At 36.0% G+C, this 21,991-nt stretch overlaps 3 protein-coding genes across 3 annotated transcripts; 2 read left to right on the top strand and 1 right to left on the bottom strand.

Annotated features, from left to right (window-relative positions):
• Positions 1 to 1,193: 1,193 nt before the first annotated feature.
• Positions 1,194 to 8,343, top strand: LOC143564749 (lipoyl synthase, chloroplastic-like). The gene is made up of 7 exons (XM_077051934.1): positions 1,194 to 1,559; positions 5,137 to 5,300; positions 5,863 to 5,953; positions 6,062 to 6,219; positions 7,740 to 7,911; positions 7,989 to 8,099; positions 8,219 to 8,343. The coding sequence occupies exons 1-7, from the start codon at positions 1,194 to 1,196 to the stop codon at positions 8,294 to 8,296; spliced, it is 1,140 nt and encodes a 379-aa protein (XP_076908049.1). The 3' UTR covers positions 8,297 to 8,343.
• Positions 8,344 to 11,039: 2,696 nt separating this feature from the next.
• LOC143564748 (protein MANNAN SYNTHESIS-RELATED 1-like) lies at positions 11,040 to 14,327 on the top strand. The gene is made up of 6 exons (XM_077051933.1): positions 11,040 to 11,138; positions 12,155 to 12,317; positions 12,382 to 12,455; positions 12,533 to 12,615; positions 13,099 to 13,663; positions 14,064 to 14,327. The coding sequence occupies exons 1-6, from the start codon at positions 11,040 to 11,042 to the stop codon at positions 14,325 to 14,327; spliced, it is 1,248 nt and encodes a 415-aa protein (XP_076908048.1).
• A 228-nt stretch (positions 14,328 to 14,555) lies between these two features.
• Positions 14,556 to 18,595, bottom strand: LOC143564767 (uncharacterized). The gene is made up of 6 exons (XM_077051949.1): positions 18,476 to 18,595; positions 17,454 to 17,518; positions 16,603 to 17,377; positions 15,562 to 15,651; positions 15,362 to 15,423; positions 14,556 to 14,832 (listed from the first exon to the last, which is right to left on the bottom strand). The coding sequence occupies exons 1-6, from the start codon at positions 18,593 to 18,595 to the stop codon at positions 14,727 to 14,729; spliced, it is 1,218 nt and encodes a 405-aa protein (XP_076908064.1). The 3' UTR covers positions 14,556 to 14,726.
• Between the last annotated feature and the right edge of the window lie 3,396 nt (positions 18,596 to 21,991).

Raw genomic sequence — 21,991 nt, 5'->3', positions numbered from 1 at the left:
TTTACCCGATTATATACCCGATGTACCCGATATAGCTTATTATATTATATATGTACAATATTCCAAATATATTATTGTCGAAACTTGTTTATGTCAATTATTTGAGACAGTTTACCTTTACGGTAACCATCTTTGTTATTGATTAGTTATATTTTGTCAAAACCCCTTTAGAAACCCGACGGGTTTGGAGCCGGGTATACCCGACGGGTATTTTGTCAAAACCCGATTGGAAACCCGAAACCCGACGGGTAATTACCCTATTAAAACCCGACGGGTAATTACCCTATTAAAACCCGACGGGTTTGGGACGGGTTTGAGATGGACTTTTATAACTGGGTATGGGTTTGGGAATACCTAAACCAGACCCAAACCAAACCCATTGCTATCCCTACCTATGCTGGCTTAAGAGTTTGGCTTGGACTTCAAAGTGAAGGATGCAAAAAAGTTTTAATTAATCTTATGTTTATTAATCAAATAAACATCAGCGGTATGGTTTCCTGGAGGAACGGACATCTAAGCCAAACTTTGAAGTTAGCGTGTTCCCGATTAATACAACATAGTATTACCAGAATGAGACAACATGGCTCTCCAAATTAAAAAGCACGGTGGACTAAACAAAAAAAGTACGACAACATGGCTCTCCATTTTAATTTTAATTTTAATTTTTAAAATGGCAGTGGTAGGAGGCTTGGGTTCTCCGGTGAAGACTCAAGTTCGAATCTCACTTGTATCATATTTGGATGGATATTGGTAATGAAGGATTTAAGTTAGGCCTTTTGCAAATGTTGTCAGTTTGAATCCTGAGCCCACCTGGGTTTTAGTCCCATCGTGTTTTACGCCAGAGGGTTCTGCTCTTGTGGTGGCACAACGATTGCCAAGTGGCAGTCGGCGGTATGGTTTCCCGAGGAACGCCCAAGCCAAATTCTGAAGTCAGCGTGGGTCCGGTTAAGACAACATAGTGTGGCCCAGAGTGAGACAACGGGGCTCTCGATTGCGGTAGCCTAAATACAAAAAATTCCCCCCTCTAAAAAACTATAATAATAATAATAATAATAATAATAATAATAATAATAATATTGTTCATCTACCAAAGCCAAACAGCCACCTAGGCACTTCCTAGTTTACATCGAACTCAAACTCCTTGTTCCATTTCACTCAAGTCTCAACACAACACAACACAACACAACACAACAATGATGATCCAACAATTGAAGCCCCAAACAATCTACTCATTCCCAACAACCACTTCTTCAATCCATTCAAATCGAAACCATATAATCATCAAATGCAATTCAAACAACAACATCAACACCAATCTTTCTTCATCTACAGAACCAACAAACACAAACCCATCATCTTTACTGTCATCTTCATCAAACCCGCCTCCGTACCCGGGTGGTATGGGCCCGGTTACGGGTCGGGACCCGAGTGTCAAGAAACCGGGTTGGCTTAGACAAAAAGCCCCACAAGGGGTTAAGTATCAAGAGGTGAAAGAGTCGTTGGCTCGGCTTAAACTCAACACTGTTTGTGAGGAAGCTCAGTGTCCTAATATTGGTGAGGTGAGAATAACTTTTTTTTTTTTAATCTTCTCATTATTGTTTATTATTGGGGAGAATTAAAAAATCGATATGAGATTTTTGCCTACAACTTTCTAGACGAATTGGGTAGCCGGCTAAGAGCATTCTCAGCCCGTGCCGTAGTTTTGTAAATTATATGGTATGGTACGAGTAGTTATGACTTATGAGTAGATGAGAGTGAAAATGTTATATGATAAAGCTAAATTTGGGGTTACGGTATTCTGTTCACACAGTATAACTTTTGGATATTTTTTTTAAAGTGGTTGGGAGCAGAGGAGAGAAAAAAGATAATGATGCAGATAGAAAAAAATATTATTTAATTCAAAATGAGAGAGAAAATGTAATGATTTTTATTGGCCAATTGTGGGTGGCATTTTGGGTCCAAAAGGCCAGTGAACACCGCACACTCGGGTGAAAGTTGTGTACAAAACGCCTCCGTCATAATCTTCCAACCAATCATATTTTTTCCCTTTTAATTTATGTTAAAAAAAATTAAAAAGTAATAATTGTGTAATGATTGTTGGAGAATTTTGACCACACCCCTTTTTTGCAAAAATGCTGAAATGCTGATTGGGCGTCATATGACGCAAAATGCCGATGGGAGCTTAGTTTTGGCTACGCGTGGTCTTATTATTTGAGTGAGTTTCGTAAATCATATGGTATGGTTGTGAGTAGAGGAGAGGGAAAATGTTATATGAGAAAACTAAATTTGGGGTTACAGTGTTCAGTGTTCTGTTCACAAGTGTTCTGTTCACAGAGTATTATTTTTTAATATTTTCTGCGAGTGGTTGTGAGTAGAAAGAGGAGAGAGAAAAGATAATGATAAAAATAAAAAAAAATTATTTAATTGAAAACGAAAAAGAAAATGAAAAGGCAATGATTTTTTATGTAATCACATGGCTCTGAAATTGATAAAAAGTTAGTGGGACCCACCTTTTGACAAATAAGGAGTTAACACTATCATTTTAGCCTACAAATGGATTTCCTTAGGCTGAGGGGTGTGGGGGGCGCGAGAGGGGGCGTGAGTGGGGGCGCCATCCAATAATATTGTGACGTGTGGCAGAGAGAGAAACTTGATAAGATGGGTGTTGGTAGTGGTGATAGCGCCCCGGGCCATGGTGTGGAGGGGCGCGAGAGGGGGCGCGAGCGGTTTATTTTTTTATTTTTTATAAATGTATTAAAAAAACGTATTATTAAAAAAACAAGAAATTATTTAAAAAAAAAACACATTAATTAAAAAAACACATTAATATATAAAAAAAAATTAAAGTACTAAAGAAAAACATTATTCTTATTATTCGGCTTCGTCTTCTTCGATCAACCTCTTCCGGATACGTTCCTTTTGTTTTTCCATCAGCATTTGGTCGACAGGATTTAGGTGGCTGAAGTCTCTTGCAAGGAAGTCCAAATCTCTCATTCTTTTTTTTTCCTTTTTGTCAATAGAGACCACCTCCATGGTTTTGTTGAATTTATTGAGGGATTCAACAAGATCGTTGATGTTTACGGCTTCCCCCTCAGCCGGTTTTTTCCCCCTGGCGTCCCTTCCCAATGGCCGCCTCCTCGGCGGTGAAGACGTTTCCTCCCCCGCAACGTTTAGGTCGAATCCAACCCGGCATTCCGACCCGGCGGAAGTGCTGTACGCTCCAGACGAACTAGTTTTAGTCCGTTTCGGCCCTACTTCCGCATCAACGTCCGGCGCCACCAGCTCAACCCACTTAGAACACCTTCTCAACCTCTCCCACACCTTTACATCGTCCCACGTCTTCACTGTCCCATACCTCCGCAGGCACTCCTGCCTCCACTCTTCGACAGTGAAATTATAAACCGCCAAATCGTCACTGCCACTTGGTCTCATACGACCGGCGTTCCTGTTGAACAGATTAGTAAACAAGCCGACAAATTTTCTGATTTCGGTCCACCGACCCGAAATCATATCGGCGGTCCGCTCTGTACTCCCAACGAGCGAATAGAACGTCTCCCTAACCTTTGTCCAAAAGACCTTGCTCTTTTGGTAGTCCGCTGCAAAATGCATAAATAAATTTGTAAGTCATTTAACTTTTTTATTTAACTTTTTTATTAAAAATCATTTTTAAAAACGTTAAAACAATTACCGCAACGCCGATCCTCAGAAGTGACTATCCAAGCCCGACACAGGGCTTCCTTCTCATCCGATGACCACGGAGTGATTTTCCGTTTCGCCCTTCCGGTCGAAGCCGAACCCGACCCGTCCGTTGCAACTTGTTTTTTCCGGTGGACGCGTCTTCTTTGTCCCGCAGCTTCACCTTCTGGTTCTGGTTCTTGTGTCTCCGGAACTACAAAGTTAGGAGACGGTTGTATGTTGGATGGTTGAAAGCCGGATGGTTGTTGCGACCCCGAATAAAACATCGGTTGGTCCGGTGCCGACCATAAATCGTCGTAACTGTAATCTGATTCTAGGTTTGGGTACCAATTTCCAGCCATGTTTTTAAAAAAAGGTTTGGAAGATGGGGTGATTTCGGGTTTTGGGTGTGGTATGTGATATTGGTTTGGGTTTGATATATGTTTAATACAGAGAAACAAAATCGAGTTGGAAATAGGTTTGATATGGGTGTTGAAATGGGTTTGATATGGGTTTGTTATTATATATAGGAAAAAAAAAAACGTTTTTTTTTTTAAATAAAACACCCCCCAACGGCTATTCACGCTTTCCAAGAAAACTCTTGCGCCATTCTCAGCCGCTAGCACCCTGGCGCCTGCCTCGTTTTCCGCTCTCGCGCCCCTATCGCGCCTCGGTGGTGTGGTGCTCGCGCCCCGGGGCGCGAGCGTCCGGCCTCTTGCGCCCTTCCTAGCGCTCCACACCCCTCAGCCTTAGTCTTCTGTCTTGTAGGCTAAAAGAAACACAACTGGCTTGTCTCCTCTTAGCCTACAAGGCAAACAGTTAAGAATATACATTTTAATCTTCTCATTATTGTTTATTATTAGGGAAAAGTACCAAAATAGACAATGTTGGACTAGCCGGCTAAGGAGGCTAAGCCTTAACTGGTCTATTTTGCGCTCTAAAGTTAATAAAAAAAAGATAGTGGGACCTACCTTTTGACCAACCAGGAGTTGACACCGTCATTCTAGTCTACAAATGCATTCCTTAGATTTTTTTCTTGTAGGCTGAGAAAAAACACATGGGCTCGTCTTGTCTCATCTTAGCCTACCGAAATATGACGGCTAAGATGAGAAAAGTCAGCTTAGCCGGTGTATTTTTTCTTAGCCTGCAAGACAGACATCTAAGAATATGCGTTTGTATGCTAAGCTTAGCCTACAAGTGACACGTATCAAATCCTGTTTGGTCAGAAGATGGGCCCCTACTTTATTATTTCCAGTGCAAAAAAGGCCGCCTAAGGCTTAGCCGGCTAGTGGTCCGACATGGCGACATCTTGTAGGCTAAAATCTTGTTTCTGTTGTTGAAAAAGGCTAAAATCTTGTTTCTGTTGTTGAAAAAAAAAAGTGGTCAACGTCGTCTATTTTGGTAATTTTTATTTACTATGATGATTGTTATTATTATATGAAACAATGATGTTAATTGCAGTGTTGGAATGGCGGTGGTGATGGAATTGCAACTGCAACCATCATGGTTCTTGGCGATACCTGCACTCGGGGCTGCAGGTTTTGTGCCGTGAAAACCAGTAGGAATCCGGCACCACCGGATCCTATGGAGCCACAGAACACAGCCGAAGCCGTAGTTAGCTGGGGGTAGTATTTTCTATACATATTTTCAGTTTTCACATTTAGACAGACTACCAATTATTATTATTATTTTTTTCCAAAATGGTGATTAATATTTAGCCTACAAGATCAATAGTCATCGATGATTCGCTCCAATCAAAAGCCGCCAAATCAGCTCCGCTGGCTGAGGCAGAAGCGGCTAAGCCTTAGCCGCCTTAGCAGCCAGCGTAGCTGATCTGGCGGCTTCTGATTGGAGCGCCTCATTGATGACTATTGTTCTTGTATGCTAAATATCAATCACTATTCTGGAAAAAAAAATTTGGTCAACATGTTTATTTGAGTAATTTATATAAACAAAATAGGCTTGCGAGTCAGCTCGGGCTCGTTTATTAAACAATCTTATTTTTAGGCTTGAGCTCGTTTAAGCTCTGCTCGGTTCAAGGTTTTAGCGAATTGATCTCGAGTTGCTCACGAGCGGCTTGGCTCGTACTCGTTTGCACCCCTAGGTTTTTTTTTTGCAGTTTCAAGCCTATTTATTTCAGTTTTTTTTTTTTTTTTTGCATTCAATGTTGGATTATGCTTCCTGCAGTGTGGATTATATTGTTCTAACAAGTGTGGACCGGGATGATCTTCCGGATGGTGGGAGCAGTCATTTTGCAGAGACCGTTAGAGCAATGAAGGTATAAAAATGCTCCTGATTCCCGCATATTATTTATAACGGTTCGCTTCACGTTATGTTAAATATTAATAGTGTATATTTATATGTGAACTTTGATTTGTCTGAACAGAATAGGAAGCCTGAGATAATGGTGGAGTGTTTGACTTCTGATTTTAGAGGCGATTTAGAAGCAGTATCGTTGCTGACAAACTCGGGATTAGACATTTTTGCGCATAACATTGAGACCGTTAAACGGTTACAGAGACTTGTAAGAGATCCACGAGCCGGGTGAGTATTTTATTTATTTACATATATAGTTTTGTTATATATTTTTAAGGGAAAATCTCATAGAATAGTAACCAACTTTCAAAAGTGTTCCAATTAGGTCATTGATGCATATTTTCCTCAAATCGGGTCACTAAATCTTCAAATCAAGTCTCACTGATTTTTGTGTACGTCAAGAAAGAAATGGATGATAAGATGTGGGTGTCGGAATTTGCAATATATGTAGTTAAATTTAAAAATTTTTAAAAAACGTTAATTATATTAAAATTTAAAAATAAAAAATAAAATTCACGTCGCCACTCAACGTCAACTTCAAAAAAAAGATAAAAAGATTTCCTATGTGAAACAGAAAAGAAATTGGCTAAAAAAACATGTTAAAACTTTTAATTTAATCAAACACGAAAGTTGAGTGACCTAAGGCTGAGGGGTGTGGGGGGCGCGAGAGGGGGGCGCGAGTGGGGGGCGCCAGCCAATAATATTGTGACGTGTGGCAGAGAGAGAAACTTGATAAGATGGGTGTTGGTTGTGGTGCTCGCGCCCCGGGCCATGGTGTGGAGGGGCGCGAGAGGGGGGGCGCGAGCGGTTTATTTTTTTATTTTTTTATAAATGTATTAAAAAAACGTATTATTAAAAGAACAAGAAATTATTTAAAAAAACACACATTAATTAAAAAAACACATTAATATCTAAAAAAAAATTAAACATCGGTTGGTCCGGTGCCGACCATAAATCGTCGTAACTGTAATCTGAATCTAGGTTTGGGTACCAATTTCCAGCCATGTTTTTAAAAAAAGGTTTCGAAGATAGGGTGATTTTGGGTTTTGGGTGTGGTATGTGATATTGGTTTTGGGTGTGGTATGTGAGAATGGTTTTGGGTGTGGTATGTATTGGTTTATATAGAGGAATATATATGTGATATATAGAGGAAAAAATTTTTTTTTTTTTTTTAATACACATTAATATGAGCCAACGGCTCTATTTACGGAACCCAAGAACCCTTCACGCTACCCCCCAGCCGCTACCCCTCTTGCGCCTGCCTCTTTTTCCGCGCTCGCGCCCCTCTCGCGCCCCTCTCGCGCCTCGATGGTGTGGTGCTCGCGCCCCGGGGCGCGAGCGGCTGGCCTCTTGCGCCCTTTCTCGCGCTCCACACCCCTCAGCCTAATTGGAACACTTTTTAAAGTTAAGTGACCTAATTGGAACACTTTTGAAAGTTGGTTACTATTCTATGAAGTTGCCCCTATTTTTAATCGTAACTTTATATTACAATAAGATATATATTATTTAGTTAATTTATCATAGTTATATATACAATAATTTTTTTTGTGTAATAATATATTTACTAAATGAAATTAACAGTATCATAGTTATATAAAAATAAACTCGTATAGGCTCTCTAGCTTAGTCAAGCTCGTATAGACTCGTTATTTAATGAGCTCCAAGTTAGACTCAGGCTCGTTTAAGCTTAGCCCGATTCGAGCTCTTAGCTAACCGAGCTCGGCCAACTCATGAGCTGTTTGATGTAGATATGAGCAGAGTTTATCGGTCTTGAAACATGCAAAGGTTAGCAAGGAGGGAATGATTACCAAAACTTCCATAATGTTGGGACTCGGTGAAACCGATGATGAGTTAAAAGAAGCCATGAATGATTTACGCGCCATTGATGTTGACATTTTGACTCTTGGACAATATTTACAGGCAATTTTTCTTTTTCTCATTATTAATTTTACGCGCATTTGGTTGTTTAATGCTAATCTTAACATAAACGCGTGCAGCCGACTCCTTTGCATCTTACTGTGAAAGAATATGTGACACCTGAGAAATTTTCCTACTGGAAAGAGTATGGGGAGTCAATCGGTTTTCGCTATGTAGCAAGTGGACCTTTGGTACTTTTTTATGTTTTATTAAATAAATAAAGATTTATTATTTCTTGAAAGATTAAGTTAAAACGTGTTAGCAATAAGAACGGTTGAGTACGGCTGATTATGAATGTGAAATATTGCAGGTGCGATCGTCGTATAGGGCGGGCGAGCTCTTTGTTCAAACCATGGTGAAAGAGAGGACCAAAAACATATCAAAATGATTTGACTGCAATGTTCATCAAAAGGAAATGAAATATTTTTATTTATTTATTTTTATTTGATGTTTTGGATATTAATATAAACAAGTTTATTGAATGGTATTTTTGGCCTTGGGTGACAAAAACACATCAAAATTATTGGACCGGTTTTAGTATTCTGGTGCTAGCCTTCAGCACCAGAATACCACATGTGGGTTTATACTTATAACCTCTGGTATGATAATACACTCTAATATTACCTGGGAATAACGATTCATTCTGTGAAAAAGTATTACCTGGAAGCAAATTAGAGAAGCAAAAACGCATGATAGCAAGCCACGTATCTCGACTTCAAACCCAAATTCCTTCTTCCTCGATGATTTCATTCAAACCATAGCATTGAAGGCGTGACATCAAAAAAAAAAAAAAAAAAAAAAAACTTTTGGGCCCTATTTTTTCACTATTTTCCTTTATAATTTCATCCAAAATTAACCACAACACAATATATTCATAGTGAAGAAGGCAACAATTTAGTCATAGAAATTAATATTTTTTGTGTTTTAAGTTCTTCCATGGATCAATTCTAGTGTGTATTCTTGAGCTGCTAATTTAATGGGGCAAGAAGTTTTTACTTGGTAGAAATCACTGCCTTCGGCACCAGAATATTACCCGACCATAGCCGAATTTCAAGACCTAATTTTGTATATTTTTCACAGAATGAATCGATATTACCAGGTAATATTGGACTATATTATTATACCAGAGGTTATAAGTATAAGCCCACAGGCATGGCATCTAGGTACAGACAATAAGTATTTGCTGATTTACCAACAAAGTACGAATGCTATATGTATTTGCTGATTTTCCAACAAAATATAAATAAGCAAACACCTATGAAAATAAACCTAATAAGTATTTGTTGATTTATAAATAGGATCAAATATATTTTTGTAGGTAAATCAGCAAATACTTATAACGTCTCATGATTTATTTTTATATTTTGTTCATATTTGCTAATTTTCGATCATGAGACGTTATAAGTATTTGATGATTTATATTTTGTTGTTATTATTAGATTTTTTTCTTTTGTTGTTATAAGTATTTGCTGGTATTTGCTGTTATTATTTTGTTCTTAATGTTGATTCTTTTGTTGTAATTTTTAGGCTTTTTTCTTATTATAAATCATTGTTTATGCAGATTGGTATTATAGTTGGTATTGTTTCTTACGTTTTCATTTTTTTTTATAAATTGGTATTGTTTTCCTATGTTCTCATGTTAAGTTTAAAATGTACATGAACATTCTCCTTGTTTTAATGTTAAATAATGAACATAACATTACACTTTAACTATACTTTTTTTGTTTTTTAAATTTTAATATTTAAAGAATCATGTGGTGGCGTTGATAGCCCTGCTTGCGGTGCGCACATATAATGTATATGTGTGAACCCTTGGGTGGGCAAAAGTAAAATTGCACTAATTTTGACGTTATTTTACTAATCACGTGAAAATAACGTTAAAAGTGGCGGAAGGTTAATCAGGCATCATGTGGTGGCGTTGATAGCCGAAAGACAAGGGCACATGCACCAATCTGCCGGTGTCCCGATGATTGAGTGTTATGTGTCTTATGTCCAAGGCTTGATTCAAAACTACTATCGAGCCGGGGGTCTCACCGGAAGCAGCCTCTCTATCCCTATGGGATAGAGGTAAGGCTGTCTACATCTTACCCTCCTCATACCCTACCATAGCATTGCTATTGGTAGGATATACTGAGTACGATGATGATGATGATGAATATTTAAAGAATCAATGATTTTTTCATTTGTTTTTTTCTTTATGCTCTACTCCTCAACTTCACTCACTCTCTCTCTCTCTCTCTCTCTCTCTCATCTCTCTCTCTCTCTCTCTCTCTCTTTTCTTGTCTCTCTAATTATTTATTCTATGTGTTATTTAAAAAATGGTTCCCGGGTAAGAAAGATGAATACCAAATATGGGAATGAATTGATGGAAAAAATGTTATATGACGCTGATGTAGAAGAAAGAGAGCCTAGAAATGGTATTAGATGGGAAAAATGGATATCCCACTTGTAAAAAAGAGATATATCTTAGAAACGGTATTATATGTGTTAAATTTTGTATTTAAAGCCCGATTTACAAAACTAGGTATAAATGTGTATATTTAATCAAAACTCAAATGATCACGTGTTAAGGGACTATATAAAAGCAAACTCGAGATAAGTTTTATAACTAGTGTTCTGACGAATGCCATTTGAAAGTCAAAAAACTTATTTGACTCCACTGACATGTGTCATCAAATTCGAGGCAACGTGTCCTATTTGGTCACTATCACGCTATGTATCCTGCTAAATGTAGCATACCCTCACCGAGTCATAAATAAAGCTCTAACAAATTTTGCGGCAACGTTTAATGATCCATTGCCTATTATAGAGAAATCAAAGCTGTCTGATGAATCTCGCCAGCTGTATTCATTTTCGCATGCCAAATATAAGCTTCGCCAGTTCTGTTCTCCCCCACTTTCACCGTCTGTCAATCAACATTCTTAGAATTCTCTATTTATAGAACAGAACGTAACGAGAAAGTAAATTCATATACATGTTATATACGCAAGAAAGCAAGAAAGCGGTCACTATTGACACATAGCAATAGAAAAGGAGAGAACCTTGGTTCTTAACCTTGAACTATATGCTTTGATCTTGTTTTTTAGATTTGTTTTCCTTTTCAATCAAGAGTTGAATAAAGTGTGGTAGCAATGGATATAAGAGAAATAATGGGAGCCATTCTTACAATTTCCATGTTTTTGATGCTTGCTAATATGATAAAAAGGGATCACTTTGATGGTGATGTTTTGGTAAGTGTATGTATATCATATCTTCTATTAGCAATTAATATTCTTTATTTGAAACATTTTTAGGGGGTTATTTTTTATATTCATTTTCTACTTAATTGGGTTATTTTTTATATTCATTTTCTACTTATTTCATATTTTACAAGCAATTTATTTAGTTATTTAGTTTGTTTTCTTTAACAACGTTTGGAGCCATCTTCAATACCTGTGTGAGCATTCCTAAGACGGGATGTTAACTGCCTATGCTGATTTTGACGCTCCATACCTGACTCACCAAGAACACCATCAAGAAGTGTTCCGCCTACACTAACACCTTTAGATAACGGAAAAACATATTTTATTTTACAAACACAATATCTAATTGAAGTTATAATAAATTACGATTCTGCTTGATCAGTTTTCCTCAACTAAAATTGTACCAAATCTAAAAAAATGGGTTTAAAGAGACTCCAAAACTGTTCGTTTTTCGTTTAAGGCAGTTTTATCTCAAAGTTCGCTTTAGTTTCAATTAATTCATTTATTTGTACAAACTTTTGGTTTCGTTCAAGTCAGTTTTATGTCCACCCACAATCGTCCATCACCCACCACCGTCCACCACAACCACAACCCACCACCCACCATCCGCCTCGACCACCACCCACTGTTCACCACCCACCACCACAACCCACCACTCATCATCCACCACCACCGTCTATCACCACCACCACCCACCGTCCACTACCGTCCACCACCACCTATTACCACAATTTGTACACCACCACCAGTTTATTTTAGCAATCTATAGACGTTAAAAACAAGCAGTCTTTTTCTTACAAAAACTGCAGAGGTTTTGTCCACCTCTTCTTCTACAGATGTGGTTCGCAGACTGTAGACATTTTACCTTTAAAAAAACAATGCCTTAGACTTTTGGTTAAGATGCTAAAAAAGTTACAAGTATAACTAAACTTTTATTGTAATTATTATTTTCACTTGTCCAAAAGATTAATGATATAGTTTGTAACATTTATGTTGTTTAGCAGCTGAATGTCCCTAGTACAACAGCATCGGACCCTAGTACAACAACATCGGATGTTTACCAAGACTTCACGAAAATGTCTAGACGCTGGCTTAGCGAATTGCCGAGTTACACATCGAAAACTTACGGCCAACGGTTGAAGCTTTGTTGGAACAATTCTTCACCATGTAAGTAGTATGTTTATGTTTTCTTTGGTTAGGACTTGTTATGATTTGTTGGATTTTGTTTTAGCGAAAGAAGAAGCTTCGTCGAAAGGTTTTGTTACGTTTTCGTTAACTGATGGCCCTGAATATCACGTTTCACAGGTTTGAACGATTTCACTTGTTTGTGTTTTTTCAAGTTCTTTCGGGTTGATATTAATCATGTAATGTGGTTTGCATAGGTTGGTAATGCGGTGTTGGTTGCTAAACATCTTGGTGCGACTCTTGTGCTCCCGGAGATTATTGGGAGCAACGGTGAAAAAAGGTTTGGTGAATTTAATACTAATGCTGCTTTCGGTGATAAAAAAAACATCACATCACTGACACATAGTTCAAACAAAAAATAATAATAATAATAATAATAATAATAATAAATAAAAATATATGTCGTTAATCCGTCAGTGATGTTGCCATAGTGGGTAACATAACAATGATTCGTCTACCAATGATCCATCATTCCATCGGTAAATCCGTCGGTGAAGTCTTTACCCACGCGACGCCCCTTTTCCTCAACCGATGGTTTCATCAGTCTGTCGTCAGGGGCGAAGTTTAGTGAACCCCCCCCCGGGGCTTATTGCACAGTGGTGTAAATTTGCCCGCTTTCGTCCGAAAATTTTTATACGTAGTGTAAATTTACCCGTTTTCGACTTAAATTTGAAACACCCCCCCGGACGAACTCGTCCAAGCTTCACCCCTGTCTGTTGTTGCCCTTTCTTTTGTAGTGAGCGTTTGGTTTGATATGTTTCAGGGCTTTTGAAGAAATCTATGATGTCGGCAAGTTCAAAACGACTATGAGCGGTGTGATTCAAGTAGAAACACGCAAACCCAACGAAACATCATCGCAAACGCCTGCCGATGTAAAAGTCCCCTACCATGCAAACCACAACTACATTATGAACAACGTCGGGCCGGTATTCCAAAAAACACAAAATGTGCGGGTTATAAGCTATCTTCCTTCATCAGCGAGGGAAATCGACAACCATATGGACCCTCACTCGTGTTGGGCGATATTTGAGGGTCTTAGTTTGAAACCCGAGTTGCAAAAGAAAGTTGACTCCGTTGTCGGGAACCTAAGAAGTCGTGAACCGAATGGCCAGTTCATTGCAATTGATTACAAAACCAGCGGGTTGGGAGCAAGCATTTGCGGAAGTAGTGCAAATGAAGGGATGAAAAATTGTTACACTACCATGGAGATCTCAAGTTTCTTTCAACGAATCGGTTTTCTACCAGACTCGACATATTACATCACTCACCCGACACCAGATGATAGCCTTCGCCCGTTAAAGGATTTGTACCCGAAAACATTCACAAAGGTACATATCGTCTTTTAATAACTCTTTTAATAAAAGTAACATTTTTTTATGAATCCATTCCAAGACATAAAATAAAAACTCTAAATAAAGACAAAAAAATAATTCTAAATTGAACTCGGTATCTTATAAATGAGTTGATTTGGGTAATTATTAAATCAAACGCATCAAATCGAAAAAAAAAATTATAGTGTACAACATCCTAAATAGGGCTGTTCAAAAAGCTGATGCTCGAAGCTCGGGTCATGGCTCGACTCGTTGGCTCGATCTTAAGCTCGTTTTACTTCAAAATCGAGCCAGACCCTAGCTAAGTTGCCTTGTTTAATTTCGAGCCGAGCTCGAAACCACCCTGGCTCGACTCATAAACAGCCCTAATCCTAAATCATTTTATTAATGTTAACAGGAAGAGATACTGCAAGAAGCCAAGATAGGTGAAACCTCGGAGCTAGAGAAAGATATTATCGACTTTCATGTGTGTTCGGTTAGTGAGGTTTTCGTGCCATCAAAGTCGGGTCTGTTTTATGCGAATGTGGCAGCGAATAGGATCGCAACTGGCAGGACAAATATTCTTCTGCCGGCTCAGATAACATCAAGCTTAGCACAGGATCACGTGTCGTCGTTCATAGGAAACAAAGACCATCCTGTGCAAGCCTGTTTCTGTGAGTAAACAAAAAAGACAACTTGTGTAAAAGTTTAATAAGTTGAATAAGACGGGTACAAGCTCGTCCTGCAAGTGTGTAGTTGAACACAAAACGTTCAATCAAAGTATCGTTTGTTTGTGTGTTTGTGCGTGCATGTCGAAACTTAAAAGTTTAATCAAACGGAACGAATAAAACGCAGAATAACCATAATTAACTAAATGACAGATTGTTCGTTAACGTTTGTGTCCAAAGAAAGTTGTTTCTTTAAAAGCGTACAAAAATACTGCAAAATCGATATGGGATTTGTTTTTGCAAAAATTGGATGAAAATTGTGGCGAGATACATACGAATACACTTGAATCTTGATAATCAGGTTGATAGATAATAAGTCGATCCGCAATGCTTCAAGAAACCGATCATTGAGTTCACTCTTCATCGGAGTAATTGAACTTTACTGAGTGTGACTGTAAATCTATTTGACCGCCTCTATAGCTTCCTCGCTTCTTTTTCGTCTTTTCATGCCGAAAACCCCTACATAGAATATAAATTGATAAGTTTTGGGGTGTCGTATCTAACCCATCTATTAAACGGGTCCTGTTTGAGTTGATATGTGATTAATAGGTCAAACCCGTTAATACTCATTTTTTTACAACCCACCAACCAGACGACTTGATTACTACCCGCCACCCTGTTTATCACGTTTTGATAAATAGGTTGAATAGGCCGTGTTGCAGTTACACGATTTTAAGTGTGTGCAAGGTTAGGGTTGATATTTTTGAAACAGATTAAGTAAGCAGGTCGTGTTCGGGTTGAACAGTTCAACTCGTGATCCACCAACCCGATACGACTGCCACGCCTAGATTATTAAGTGATTAGAATCAGATAACCGGTTGTTATGAATGAGACATTAAAAAATAGTATCTTGTTGTGTATGTGCTTTTTAAAATGTATAAAAAAACATTTAAAAAGTTAATAAAAATGACAAAAAATAACATTTTTATTTTTGTTTATGTTGCTTGCAATTGAAGGTTTGAGAATATTTATACGAGATTATTTATACCTTCCTCGCACTTGACCAAGAACTTCTTGTGCTTTAGCACCATAACCAACATCTGCACCATCCTGCAGCGTTTAATTTAAACATATAAGTCTATATATCATAGCTTAACAAAACCATTAAATTGGCTGTTACTCATTTCCACTTCACAAGTCGGATTCACATGTGAAAAAACGAGACACAAAATGAAAACAAGATCATACCTTTGCCCAATATGAATTATCTTGCAATTTCTCATCAGCAAATTCCACCTGATCAATCTTCACCCTTTGGAATGCTTTTGCCGACGTTGGCTGCAAGAGCACAATCAATCAAAAAGTGTTTCCTAACTAAACCATCCCGACAAACCCTTCGGTTGTTTTCGCTAGAAGTGGCAATTTTGACCCCGGCTCGTTAAAAGCCCGAATCAAGCCAAAGTGAAACAAGCTCAAGCCCAAATCGAGCTTAAAAGAAGCATGTTTTGTAAACGAGTGCGAGCTTCACTTATCAAGCTCCAGCTGGCTCACGAGCCAAAACATATACATCAATATATAAGGTTGATTAATTATAATATATAGTTATATTACAATTATTATTATATATAAAATTATGATAAAAAAACAACTAAATAATGTAAACTATATTATATATAACATTTTTAATTATTATATATAAAATTATGATAAAAAACAACTAAATAATGTAAACTATATTATATATAACATTTTTAATTATAAATATATAAAAAAATAGTTAAAACATATATAAACTATTTAATAAATAATAAACAAGTCAAGCCAGAGCAAGGCTCAAGCCTGAAAAACTACCACAGGCCTATCTCAAGCTTAAAAAATAAAGTTCAAAACGAGTCGAGTTCAAGCTAGCATGTGAGCCAGATATTTATATAATATATTTGATATATACTATATAACAGTTGCTAATTTGCTATTATATATAAAAGTATGATAGAAAAACTAACTATGCAATATATATTATTTTATATATATTATAATTAAAAATGTATATAAATTAGTTAAATAATAAATAAGTCAACCCCAAGCTGAGCTTGAAAAACTTCCCACAAGGCTCGACTCGTTTACACCCCTAGTTGGCCCGTCAAAACTCAAAACCCGTAAAAAGTGTTTCTTGTTCATTATTATTGAAAAAATAAAGTTTCTAACAACCTGACCCATTTTGACCCGTTTCCAACCCATCTGACCCTCCAGTTTACCACTTCCAGATTAAAAAAAAACAAGAACACAAACCTCTGCTGAATCAACACGTTGCTTATTCAAGGATTTCTGAGATTGAGACTTTTCTACTCCATTTATCTCCGGTTTCTCATTTTTATGTTCTTTATTTTCATCAGCCTCGTCTTGTTTAGCAGCTTCTTCAGCGGTTTGATTCTTTTCAGTCTTATCAGAATCAAGCCCGCTTTCGTTTTCATCAGACGATGATCTTTTCCTTTTCCTAGAACTCTTCTTTGTATCAACATCTCCATTTTCTGTTTCTTCTTCATTTTTCTTTTTCTTCTTATCTTTTGTACTTTTCTTTGAACCGTTTACCTCCAAACCGTTCACAGCATCATCTGCAGGCTTCTTTACTTCATCGAATTTTATTTCTTTAATTTCATTTTTCTTTTTCTTCTTATCTTTTGTGCTTTTCTTAGACTCGTCTACCTCCAAACCGTTCACAGCATCATCAGCAGGCTTCTTTACTTCATCGAATTTTATTTCTTTAATTTCATTTTTCTTTTTCTTCTTATCTTTTGTGCTTTTCTTAGACTCGTCTACCTCCAAACCGTTCACAGCATCATCTGCAGGCTTCTTTACTTCATCTAATTTTATTTCTTTAATTTCATTTTTCTTTTTCTTCTTATCTTTTGTGCTTTTTTGTGACTCGTCTACCTCCAAACCGTTCACGACGTCATCTGCGGGCTTCTTTGCTTCATCTGATATTGTTTCTTCAATTTCATGCTTGTTTTTCTTTTTCTTTTTTGCTTTAGTTTCAGCTTCAACAACCACATTATCTTCAGTTTGACTGCATAACACGGAAATTCACAAGTTTTATTAGAATCATATTATAATGTGTACTAAAATATATTAAGTAATTATACCTGGCATTTATGTATTTGCAGTAGATATCCTCCAAATTAACTGAAGAATCCTTCCACGTTTCATCCTGCACAAAAATAGGATCATTAAAATTTCCAAGTTACTTAGGGTCAAACCATACCAAATCATTACAAAATATAGAGCGAATGAAAGACGAATTCTAACTAAATGCATAAAAATTAAAACACATTCCAAAATCCAGTGTAGTAAAAATCGAGATTAGGCACCGACTAATCAGAAATCGATAGGCTGCTGATGCAATTTCATATAATCAGCCCTCAAAAAGGTAGTCGGTCAAAGCCAGCAAGAATCGGTCAGAATTGAACAAATTGGGTAAAAATAGGTCAAAATCCTTCAACTTTTGGTCAAAATTGGTCATATTTAATCAAAATCAGTCAAATTATACTAATTTTAAAAAATTAAATATATAAAATTTTAAAAATGTTTGTATATAATTTTGAAAAATAACATATAAAATTCCAAAACTGCAAAAATCTATAGAATTTGCTCTTTGGACCATAAGCTTGCAGCTTAAATCATAACAAACTCGATAAATCAATCAATCTCCGAAGTATCAATTAAGAATTTGTATCTGTCTTAACATCACTCACTATTCACTAATCTCCCACAAACACCTGATTTGCATACACATTTAGCATTTCCACCATGATTTCTACAAACTTATAATCAACAGTTCCACACCTACTGCATATGGAGAAACAGTAATCAATATCATCTAACATTTTACAACATTGATCTTAGGGATGCAACCGAGCCGAGCCTAGTGTATCTCTAAGTTTCGACTCTTGCACAGCCATTAAAGTTTTTCTTAGAATACATAAAGGCAGTTACAAATGTTTATATATATATATATATATATATATATAAACTAATTAATAAATAATAAACGATCCAAGCCCGAGCTCAAGCCTAAATTCAAACAACTTAAATGAGAGACATAATATATACACAACATAAGTATTATTATTATTATTAGTATTATTATAATAAAGAAGTAGGTCACCTGAATTTGAGCTTCGGATTGAAAGCGTTTGAATGTTTTAGTGAATCCATTGGAATGGAGGTAATGAAGGATCGATTGATGCAGGTTTGCTTGTGTTTCCGAAGCTAAAGCAGCTGTCATGTTGCTTCTTCTTCTTCCTGTTCGTAATTCTAGGGTTTGTATATATGAGTTCTCACGGGCCGCCGTCCAGGAAGAAGAACAGGAGAGGTTTATGGATGCAACCTCTAGGGTTTTGTAATAATAATAATAATAATAATAATAATATTTTTTTCTTTTTTTAGTGCTGTGAGATAAAAAAAGGTCGGGGCAAGAATATTATATGGCGTTAAGTGTTTTTCTAATTTTAAATTGATGTTTTAGGGTTTTTGGTCGGAAAAAGGATACGAGTCGATTGATGTAAACCTTACCTCAAAACGGTGGTCCGAATAGCTAAAGGATACTTCAATTCTGGTGTGTAGACTTTTAATTAATAAAAATTAAGTTGTTTAGAGCACCGTTTCGAGGTAAATTTTTTACATCAATCGATTCGTATTCTCTTTTTTCGATCGTAAACCTAAACATTAATTTGAAATTCGAAAAAAAAAATTAATGTCGTTAAGTTTTTTTTTTTTAAAAAAGAGGTCTAATGAAAACAAATTGTGTGAAAGTTGAGAACGGTGACGGCTATTTTTTAAGTAGGGATTATTAAAATCCAATTCGCCTAATAGTAATAAATAATGACTTATTTGGGTTGTTAGTTTGTTTGAGCGACCAATGAATAAAAGCTCGGCTATTCGGGAATGACAAAAGGTGACCTCACTACGATAAACCCAGTTAGGATCAGATTCGAAATCCAGATATTGCGGTCTTCATATTCACCTCCTCTACGGTGTCGAGTTAAATTAAAGCTCATTGGCTCAAGTTAATAATAAGTTTATTGTATTAAAATACACATGGATATTAAAATTAGATAAAAAAATTAATTCTTTTTTTATCTAATTGCTGCATATGATCCCTTTAGACATTGCTTTTGATGATTAAAGAATACACAAATATAATGAGCTTTTGTATCACATGTCATGAGCATAACTATATAAGAAAATCATTTTATAACATGTAACCATAAACTATGTATGTATAAACATTAATTTATACATGATACGCCATGTACAACTTAGATAATAAAAAGTATAATACCCATAAAATTACTTCATGGTATTTTATCACACATAACCATGTATGTATCAACAATCCTAGTTTTTTGATACGGTAGATTTGAGATTATGGGCTTTTTTGTAATTAGGTTATATCATAGGGGTCTAGGTGTGTTGCATAATTTGCATACTTGGATAATGTATTCGGTCAATGATGCAAACCTGTAATCTTGATTTCAATCTTAGTTTCTTAAACAATTGCCTAGATTAATCTCTAAATTGTGAATCACTTTCAGATAAACCTATTTACGGGTTACACGCAATGATTTATCGGATAAGACAGAGATTTTTCTGTAGATGGAATTGGATTTAGATGATTCTATATATGATGATGAAGAAACAGATAGAAGTAACCGCTTTCTCTGTCCTGTGTATTCGATAGAGGGAGAGAGATCAGGGAATGAAAACATCGGCATATAAAAACCAATTCCCACATCTCACATGAGCCCAAGAATAATTAATCATAAGCCCACTTATCATTATACTTAAACCCAAGTCTAACAGCATGATAAAACCCAAATAACATTATTGTTAAACAAGCCCGTACTCCCGCGTCACCTAACTCATTTAATCTCATAACGCTATTTCCTCCATCGACAAGTTAATCCAATAACACTAAAATATCCAACAATGTGTAAATGTGATATCATGTAACCATGTACTTAAACAATGCGAACCCTAATGAGAGGGCAGCTATGAATTTGTTTGGAGTAATCCTAAGAGAGTTGACTTACACACATTTATACAAGATGATGCATACGTACGACTTAGATAAGAAAATGTATAATACTCGTAGAAATACTCTATGATATATTAAAATACAAATCACCGGTTTTAAAGTAGAGATAGTTATATATAAATTACATGTGTATTTAAAACAAACGAAACGAGTGTGACTAGAGAATGCTCCCTAGTCATCAATGTTGTCGTTACGAGGACGAGAATGGTTGTCCTTTGTTGGGACCATGATTTAACTTGTGGGGGCTAGACGAGTACAATGATAAAAGATAAGGGTGATGTTATGAGAGAAGCAGGAACACAAATCACAAATGTCTTTGGCTCGATTCCTATTATCACAAGATTGCAAAATAGTGTTCTATGTTATTCTGCTATCGGATGTATACATTAGTTTTTTTTTTTAATTACTTGTTAAGATCTCACATGTTTAATGGGTCAATAGGATACTAACTTAAAATTTCACATGAATTCGTAAACCATGTCAGACACGTAGCAGAACACTCTCTGTTTAACCCAAATTTATTATTTTTTTTATTTTATTTCTTTGCTCATTTACGCTATAAAATAACAAACTTAAAACAGAAATTAATAATATAAATACTAGAACAATAGCATTTAAATTATAAAACTTAATGGTCATTTCTTTCTTAACTTTTTAAGAAAACGGCTTATTAGTTTTAAGTTATCATGTAAAGTGTATTTAAAAAAAATTATTAAAATAAAGCAATCAAACAAGTCAATCCACTAGCACGTCCTGTTTATCTAATTGCGTATGTGTGTTCAACCCATTACCTCTTAAGACAACTCAAACCAACAAATGTATTATAATGACTATTACGCGGTTGTTCAAAGAAAAATTTATGACTAAGAAGTATTGTCGACTTGTTTGCCAAAAAGTTTAATCAAATCGGTGTCCCCCCTCTTGGTTAGTGTACTCTTTGTTTTTATCGGACAAGTTGAATGCTATTGACTTATTGGACATGTTTTTTGATTTTATATAATCTAGTAAAAGTTCAAGTTATATCAAAAGTTTGTATTGTATTGAATTTTCAAATGTGTCTGAAATTAGTTAAGCAAAGTAAACATAAGTTACCAAACTAATACAGAGATCATGTTTCAGGAAAAAATACAAATACCTTTTAACATGAAAACAGTGAGAATCAATTTGTTGTTGTTATAAGGTATGTTGTTAAAAGTGTTTGCTGTTATTTTTTATTCGTGTTTACTGATTTTCGATTATGAGACGTTTATAAATATTTGCTGATTTGTATGTTGTTGTTATTAACTTATTGTTAAGTTTTTTTCCTTTTGTTGTGATAATTATTTGATATTATTATTTTTTTGCTGATTCTGATTCTTTTGTTGTTATTATTAGGTTTTTTCTTTGTTATCATAAAACATTGCTTATATAGATTGATGTTGTTTCTTACGTTCTTGTGTTTGGTAAATTGGTGTTGTTTCCTACATTCTCATGTTAAGATTATTTTGTGCATGAACCCTCCCTTAAAGATTAGACAAATTGGATTTTAATATTCCCAACTAAATGCTATTTGCCAATAATAATCTCAGCTTAGTTTATTCCCAC

The sequence above is a fragment of the Bidens hawaiensis genome, unplaced genomic scaffold (genome assembly GCF_021521415.1).
Source record: "Bidens hawaiensis isolate Kalapana, Puna unplaced genomic scaffold, B.hawaiensis_p1.1 tig00022155_1, whole genome shotgun sequence".
Classification (NCBI taxonomy): domain Eukaryota; kingdom Viridiplantae; phylum Streptophyta; class Magnoliopsida; order Asterales; family Asteraceae; genus Bidens; species Bidens hawaiensis.
Note: the sequence above shows the minus strand (reverse complement) of the source record. Positions and strands in the feature narration are given on the sequence as shown.